The sequence below is a fragment of the Nestor notabilis genome, unplaced genomic scaffold (genome assembly GCF_000696875.1).
Source record: "Nestor notabilis isolate BGI_N333 unplaced genomic scaffold, ASM69687v1 scaffold8776, whole genome shotgun sequence".
Lineage (NCBI taxonomy): Eukaryota > Metazoa > Chordata > Aves > Psittaciformes > Psittacidae > Nestor > Nestor notabilis.
In genome coordinates, this window is record NW_009931444.1 from 35,185 (window position 1) to 43,502 (window position 8,318).

The 8,318-nt window shown below is 44.1% G+C and overlaps 1 protein-coding gene across 1 annotated transcript in view; it reads right to left on the reverse strand.

Moving 5' to 3' along the window:
* Positions 1-3,008, reverse strand: part of LOC104406805 (transmembrane 4 L6 family member 1-like) — a 10,889-nt gene extending 7,881 nt beyond the window's left edge. The window contains exon 1 of the mRNA XM_010015900.1: positions 2,833-3,008. Coding sequence (XP_010014202.1) covers positions 2,833-3,003 — 171 coding nt within the window. The 5' untranslated portion in view covers positions 3,004-3,008. The remainder of the gene's footprint in view (positions 1-2,832) is intronic.
* Positions 3,009-8,318: the final 5,310 nt, after the last annotated feature.

An 8,318-nucleotide genomic window follows, 5' to 3' on the forward strand; every position in this document is an offset into this window, starting at 1 on the left:
TGCCTCGCCTCTGCCCACCACTGCTGGTGGAGGCATTTCAAAGAGCAACTCAAGACAATGAGTACTTGTGAAAGTAGGAACCGGTCTCTATAATGAAAGAAGAAAATACCCCACCTGCCCACCCAAAGAAATTAACAAAAAAAGGTAAAAGCTGTAAAAACATCTATGTCTCCAACTGCACGTTGGGGAGATGTTGTCCTGTGTAGGGCAGGGAGAGCACAATGTCCGTGGTGGATGAAGCCCAGGGAATTTATGCGTGTAGTGACTCTCTCTGTTAGACTGTGTAGCACAGTGCTACGAAACCTGCTCAGATTTGTAGGCCCCATAATTTGTTTCAAAGGATTTGCTCTCTGTTGCCTTTTATACGCACCCCAGGGGCAGCCTGCAACACCACAGCTGGAGGCTGCAGATGTAGAACACTGAGGTTGAAAATTCATTCCTCTTCCTGGAAAGAAAAGAGCTCAGAAATACTGCAGGTGGCCCCCAAGGCAGCCTCAGCTCCAGCATGCCACTGTCTGGCACTCAGAAGGAGAGCTAATATCTCTGCCCATCAAACCAACACTCCCTATCCTCCAGGGCTATCTTTCTTCTTTGGAGGTTTCCCATCTAAGCTGCGAACACCTTTGTATCATCTATTAGCCTGGCTGAGGATGAAGGGTTTGTTTGGAAGTCTGGTTATAAACTCCTGCCTTTAGACGTGGGAATGAGAATTTGCTAGATTCGTCTGTTAGTAAAATGAGGGCTGTGCATGAGCCGCTGCTCAGTCAGGCATTTTCGAGTGTTGCTTCCCATGAGGAAAAGTGTTCCCATGACACACAGAGCCAGTCTTTACACCCTGAAGTAAAATGAGGGCTGTGCATGAGCTGCTGCTCAGTCAGGCATTTTCCAGTGTTGCTTCCCATGAGGAAAAGTGTTCCTATGACACACAGAGCCAGTCTTTACACCCTGAACTTTTAAATAAGGAAATGGAGAGGTTTTCACGTCATATAAATTTCCATTAGGGAAGCAGCAGAGGAGGAGGAAGGGTGGGGCTGGCTGCTCAGCCAGGGAGCGAGCCGAGCATCCAGGCTCTATCAGTCTGCAGACGAAGCTCCGAGGTGGAAGCAGGTTTTCTCACTCACCAAGCCAGGGCAGGCTGTTATGAAGTTTCCTCCACAGCCCTGGCTCTGGAGGCTGTTTCCTGGTTACAGGGAGATTCTCCAAAGCTGGGCAACCTGTTGGCATAACTTTCTGAGTTTCCTTTGAGGAGAAGCTGGGTGCATGGGGGAGAACATTGCAGCCTGCTCTGTCCAAATTGTGGAGTCAGGATACAGACCAGGCTCCAGTCACTGATCCTTACTTAGCTCCCTAGGAGGCCTGGAAGCCAACCTTCATTTTTCCATGCTTCCAGCACCTGGAAAATGGAGCTTCTCTTCACCTGTGGGCATTTGTCATGCCGTCTTCTGGAAAACACGCACACTCAACAGCATTGTTGGTGGATCAATAATTACTCCTCATGCTGTGTTTTGAAGGTCAATGCAAATTTTTCCTCCCCTCTCACTTGCTGTTCTCATTTTTGATGTATGAGGTGGTGGCCACAGGCAAGTCTGTGTGAAAGCCTTAAAAGAAGGCACGTTTTCAATGAGCCTGTGATGCTCTCATGCCCAACATCTGCCTCTCCTTTCATTGAACGCCAACGACTCCTGGGCTTGCAGTGATACGAATTTTCCACAGGTCTCTCCTGTAGTTCCACTTCTTCCTTCAGGCTTCCTTCACAAACTCATGCTTACATTCAAGCTCAGCATGAGTAATAGGCCCAAGCAGTAACTGGAAGATGAAGCAGGCAAGCTGCTGGTGGAGAACAATTTACTGAATGATCTTATACCATGTTTCTGCTTTGGGAAATATGACTCTGAACCACAACCACTGTAGCTTTTACATAGACTTGGGTGGTAGCTGCATCATAGGCTGACTGTGAATGAGATTTCCTTTTTTCTAGGCTAATTACTCTGAAATTCATTTTTTGGTGTGCAGGTAGCCAGCTCTATGCCAGTGTACCATCTGCCTGGGCTGCGTAACAGCCAGTACTTGTCATAGGCGTGTTACACTCTCAGCTTTTCATCTGCATTTAGGTGGGTAATTGGAAGAGCATAAAGGGAGCAGGCTTTCTAATGAACTGGAAAGGTCAGTGTTCCCAAACATGCTCCCTTCTAGTTATGGATATTCACATAAAAGCCATCTCTCCTAAGTGGTGGGATGGAGAACAGGTTACAGAAGAGAATAAACAAACCAGATCAAACCAAAAAGGAGGTAAGTGGGTGTGTGGGAACACAGGAAGCATTTGGGACGTAAGACATTTGCAGCTCCACATTTGTTGTGTTGACTGGGTCTCTAACAAACACCTACTGAAACATCAGTTTTGCCCTTAATGGGTTTTTTGTGAACTAAGTGATCATAGAAGCAGTTAGAGAAGTGATGAAGGATGCAGACAATAGTTAAAACTCCCTGCCTCCAGCTGAGCTTAGGACCTCAGGTTTGCTTTGACTCATGCAGGATGAACGCCCATGTCACCCTTCTCCACAGTGAGAAGTAAGTCCTATTGCTTCCTCCTGACTTGGAGTCTTCATATTTATTTCAAGAATACCTTGTATGCCTGTGATTAGAGACCTTTTCAGTCTTGAATGAACTTTGTCAGTCCTGCACCAAACTTCCCAGTTAAGCTGGTCACATGTTTATGCAAAACACATTTCTATGACTTTTCTTTTGTTAACAGAGTTTTTCTTAGCATTGATTTTAAAACAAAATAAAACAAAGCCAAATCCATAAGGAACAGTAAAAACGATTTTCTCTTACCAGTATCCCAGCTCCCAGAATGCCATGGAAAAACCAGACCAGATCGGTTATCTCACTGAGCTGCAGAACTTGTCCATTGGGGAAGTACAGGAGGATGTTGCAGACTATGGCACACGCTGCCAGTGGGAACAGGGTGATCCCAATGCACTTTGAACACTTCCCTGTACACATGGTAGCTCTCTCCTGAGGAAAGAAGCAGGGAGGATTGGGTTACTGCAGCACAGGGAGCACGGGATTTCAGCAGTTTCTGCTTGAATGAAAGAAGGATGAGTTTTGAAGCAAGAAATGTTCCAGTGAAGACACAGGTAATTGTGCTCTACAGAGCCTGTTAACCCTTCAGACACTTTATTTAAAATGGAATTACTAAAACCTGGAACATTTACTTGAATTTATTTATATTTGCTAGGACTAAACATGTGTTGATATGAAATAAACGGAGTTTCATTTTTGTTTTTAATGGACAATTGCCTGTCCCTTGCAAGAATCAGTAACAAAACCATGGCTGCATAAACTGATGTCCTGGCTAGCAGACTTGATGGTGGGACTAAGTGGAAGGGAAGGTGGATGCACTAGGTTGTCTAGGACCACTGCCTTGGGATGCTGATTTGGTACCTCCTGCACTGAAGGTCTAGAAGAGCAGGAGATGGCTGACAGGAATGCACAAAATGTTCAGCCTTGCCTTAGTGCTGGAGCAGGCAGGAGGAGCTTCACCAGGGCCTATTCTCTATTTCAGTCAAAAACACACTGTCAGCAAGACTTGGAGAAACTTTCATTACTGTTTCCTGTGTCATGCTTATTCTGCACATAAGGGTAGATAAGACTGCTGGTTACAGGACTGTTTGGCACCCACCCTCAAATATCTGAAAAACTAGAAACATGGCTAATCCTATTTGCTAAGGGCAGGTCACAAAGCCATCCCACCTCATTTTCAGAGATCTGCCACATTGTGTGAAGCAGCAGTTCATTGTTTCACAGCAGTAAGGTTCTTTTAGAATCAAAGAATCATCATAAATAAGAAATCATTGAAAGAGGTCTCTGCAGGTCTCCAATCCTAATGGGACTACTACCAACACTAGGTCACTGTGCCAGCCATGGCTTTGTGTAGCTTAGCTTTGAAACCCCCAAGGATGGAGCTACCACCACCTCTCAGGGTGATCTGTTGCAGACCTGCCTCAACCTCCTGGTGAAAAAGTCTTTCCTCATGTTCAGTTTGAACCTCCCAAGCTGTAACCACGGCTGTTGCTCCCATGCTCTCCAACCACTCCATCACCTCTGTCACTCCCTTCCAATTTGTTGTAGGCTGCTATTACAACCCTCTTCACCATAGTGAGCAACCTCAGCTCATACTGCACCCACACTATGACCTATAGCTGAAGAGAAAAGGCTGATGAGTACAGAAGTGGATCCACAGATACTTCTTCATATCAGGTTGGAATTTTCAGACTACTGGGTCAGAGATTATCGAACTTTCAGACTTCCCTTAGGTTTATGGCACAAACTGATCACAACTTCTTCATGATATTTTATCGTAATAAAAGCATCACTCCAGCTCAAGGCTTTCAAATGCATGAAAATATAAAATATCAATCTGTGTGCTTCTGTCCTCATAGAAAGCTGATGTTTTGTGACATAGAGGCTTTGCTCTCATTTGAGCAAGTTACAAGGAAGATGATCTGCACACACGCCATTTCAGTACCCACACATGTTACACACGCAGCCATGCACGCACACATGCCTACGTTTGCTATATGCAAAGAGTTTTTGTAATAACCAAGGCAGTGAACAGTGAAACATCCCTCAATTTAATCATGTGCATTGGCTAATCTTGAAAGTTGTGTGACAGAAGTTGGTGTTGAAAAGGTATTAAGTAGGCAAGGATTACAGAAATCAAGCAAGGTTGGGTTCCCAAGCGAAAAAGCCCAGGTGAAAGACAGTATGAAGACATTTGAGAAAGCCAGAGGTAGGCTGAAACTGGCTTCATTGACAAAACAAAGACAGCAAGAGGTGTGGTAAGTCATGAAGACAGACCATTGTCCTCAGACCTCTGTAACTCAGAGGGAAAGCAGAAAGACTTTAAGGATGCCGTATATTGCTGTAAGGTAGCTGAGACTGCCAGAGACTTGAGTTTGCCTTTCTATTGCAAAAAATTTGCATTGTTCTCTGCTGCTACAGGTTTAATAACAGCACTCTGCTTATGTGCCTTTTCTTCTGAGCACTTTACAATCACATTATGCTTTTTAATCCAGCTTTAAAACAAGCTAACTGGCATGAAGCTATTCCAGAAGGGAACATTTTTAACAGATGCTTCGTAATTTATGGTCATTACCTATTGTTTATATAGTGCTCAAAATTGGGCAGGGCATTTTGCAAGCCACTGGAAAAAGCCCCAGCTCAAACAGATAATAATCTAAGCAGACCAACAATGTGCAATTGAAAGATGAAGCAGGGAAGGAGTGGAGGGGAAATGGAAAGAAGATTGGCTATTTCACCCATTTTCTCTCATATATCCAATGTATTTGTGAACTTTTTACATTGACTTTTGCCTGTCCACTTTCCTGTCTCATTCCAGCTTTTGCTTTTCCATGTGCTTGCCCAATCTCACCTACATCCCCTCCCCAGAGAGAAGCAAACAAGCACAGGCACAGCCTGACCTCCTTCTACAAAAGCTAAGTCTTGTAGGTGAGTTATAAACTCTCTTCTGCATCTTTCATACATAGCCAGAGGGCCTTTTTCTCGCCCGGTGTGAAGCAGCATGACGCTGCTTTGGCTGGAAGAACTGGGGTTTACAGCCCATTCTCTCTGACCTATCTCAATACCACTTCAAACTGCAAGGAGAACTCACCTAAACATCAATCACCAGACCTAGTGAGCTCCTCTACCACCACAATCAATGCTGCTTTGCTACCTGTGTACATCAGAGGATCCGACAGTGTTATTACAGCTTAGGAAAACACTCTGAATTGCCACAAGCATTCAAAGCACTTTATTAATTCAGCAAACAAAAGCACTTTCTACAGCTTCGTTAAGCAAGGTGGCTAAAGAAAGCTTCAGATTTTTAACTAGAGTTTTGGAAAGTTTTGCTTTTCAGTGCTGAGGGAAGCATGTAAATATCTTTGCTTACCTTCTACACGGGTCTAAGTTGTCCTCCAAGTTCCAGAGTTCCCTGCAGCTGGCTTCAGGCTTTCCAGCTCTTCTCTCCTGGAGCGTGGCAGTCTGAGGGTGGCACAGCAATGTTTTCGAGTGATGGCCTCCTTTAAACAAATAGCTGTTGCTCTTCAGAGAATTAGGAAATACCCTAAATTATCCCTGGTTGGCCAGCTGGAGGTTGGCGTGTCACCCAGTGTTATCGATTACTTTCAGGCAGTGTTCCAGTGGTCAATGCCTTGGCCCCCTGGGACACACAGCTTGGAGAAGCGGAGACCTTTTTACTGCTGCAATCATTTCAGCCATGCGGTTTGACAGAAGAGGAAAGGCAGGAGATGGTAGTGGTGTAAGTGGCTGAAGCATGAAGTGGTGGCACGGCAAAGTCTGGCCATCGGTGTGGCATCATCTTCTGCACAATGGGGTTGTGGCTGTTAAAATGCAGCATTGCATTTGCTGCAAAGCATGGGAGCAGTGGGTGAAGAGAGTGGGGATGGGAAGGGAAGGGAAGAAAATTCTCACTAAGTGCAAAAAAGAGAGAGAAGGGCAGAATGGCTGGAGAGAAGGGAGAGGTGTGACCAAGGGAGGAAGCAAGGAAAGAAAAACACAGCTCCAAGGAGGTGAGAGTAGGAAGATGGAAGGGAAATGAAGATTTGCTCTGGCAGAGGAGAAGAGAAAAATAGAAGAGACACTAGGGATGGGCCAAGAAATTAAAAACTCAATGAAGAGCATGAAGAAACATTAAAATTAAACTGGGAGCCGACTCATACTGAGAAAAAGGGACTTTTGCAGAAAATATGATAGTAATAATCATTGAAATATGTCCAAACACAAAACAGTATAAACATATCTATTAGTTGGTAGGTTAGATTTGGCCCCAGTCATGCTGGGAATATGCTCAGATCCTTGTCTTCAAACGAAAACATAAACACCCCCCTCTGGAAGGCACCTGCTGTTGCCTTGTTCTCAACATCCAGAAGGAAGGATGACTTGACCACAAAAATATTAACGAAAGGGGCACATGACTGAAAGTAAAGATGCAAAATATTCCACTCTCCACTGTGCCATGTCTCATTTTCATTCTCTAATGTCACTACAAAAGATTGGTTGTACAGTCATGTATACATGACTTAGGATGTCCATGAAGCAGATGTAACCCTAGGTTGCATTTATTCCTAGTGAGAGAAATAGACACTTTATTATTGTTAGCATTAGTATTAAACACAATTCTCTTACTGTTTCAAGAATATCTTTAGAATTGCTCTCTACTGAGTAGAATCCATATTCAGTCTTTGATGAGATATGGACTAAAAACTGCTTGTTGTGAGGTACAAAAGGAATGCCAAAAAGAAGAGGAAAATGAAAGCCTGTGTTAACACCGTAGGGCCTGACAACCACTTGTTTTCCTGAAGTGATAGACACATCCTAAAGTAATTAAAAAGATCCCAAAAACCAAAACCCCAAGCTCTAAAGCACTTAGAAAAACTGAATTTTGTCTGTGAGGTGTTTAGTGGCTAAGCAGAGTGTGTATGATTGTGTACATCTGTTTTTCCCCCTGCAATATTGACTTTGACGGCAATGAAAGCATTTTGTGTTCCACTGATCAATGCCTCCTGATTGTATTGACTTACTGTACATCAGTTCTGGTCCTCCTTTTATCTCTATCCTTTTAGCCATAAACTCTTTATTAATTTTCCAGTTACACATAGTAGCACAGGTACCGAGAGTGGAAATGTAAATATGTGAAAAATCCTGTTCATTGTGCTAGAAATGAAAACTGTTCCAGCCCTACGATTTCCCTGGGTAGTGTACACGTGAGTTAGACACTGAAGAATTATAGCCCCATGCAGGTTTTTGAAGGGCATATCTGACTGCCCACTTACTCTATTAATAGATCTGCCCCATTTGGAATGGAGCTGCAGTACACTAACAAGAAAATGCCCTTTTTGCTGTTGGTATGATGTGTAAGAGGAGCCAGGCAGCTCTGCTCTCAGTTATAAAAGTACAAATGTTAAGTGGTTCCTCTGAAGTAAAAACTTTACTCCAAACACACAGTGACACTCCACTTGATTTAATTTATTCCCTGTTGGCACCGTGACTCGAATTACCTCTTGCTGCTGTTCCTTGTGACACTTTGCTGTTAATGTTTTCTTCAGCTGAGAGAAACAGAGGTTGATTCTCCTGAGGAAGAACCAGGAAGCAAACTGCTGTTAGGAGGCTTTTTCTGAGATGGGCTGGCTCTGGGAAGGTGCACGAGCATGGGCATTGCAGACAACCTGCCCCGCTGGCTCTCTGTGCTCCTGCAGCAAGTACCTGGGTTAACATGCCTGCCTGTATCCAGGAGT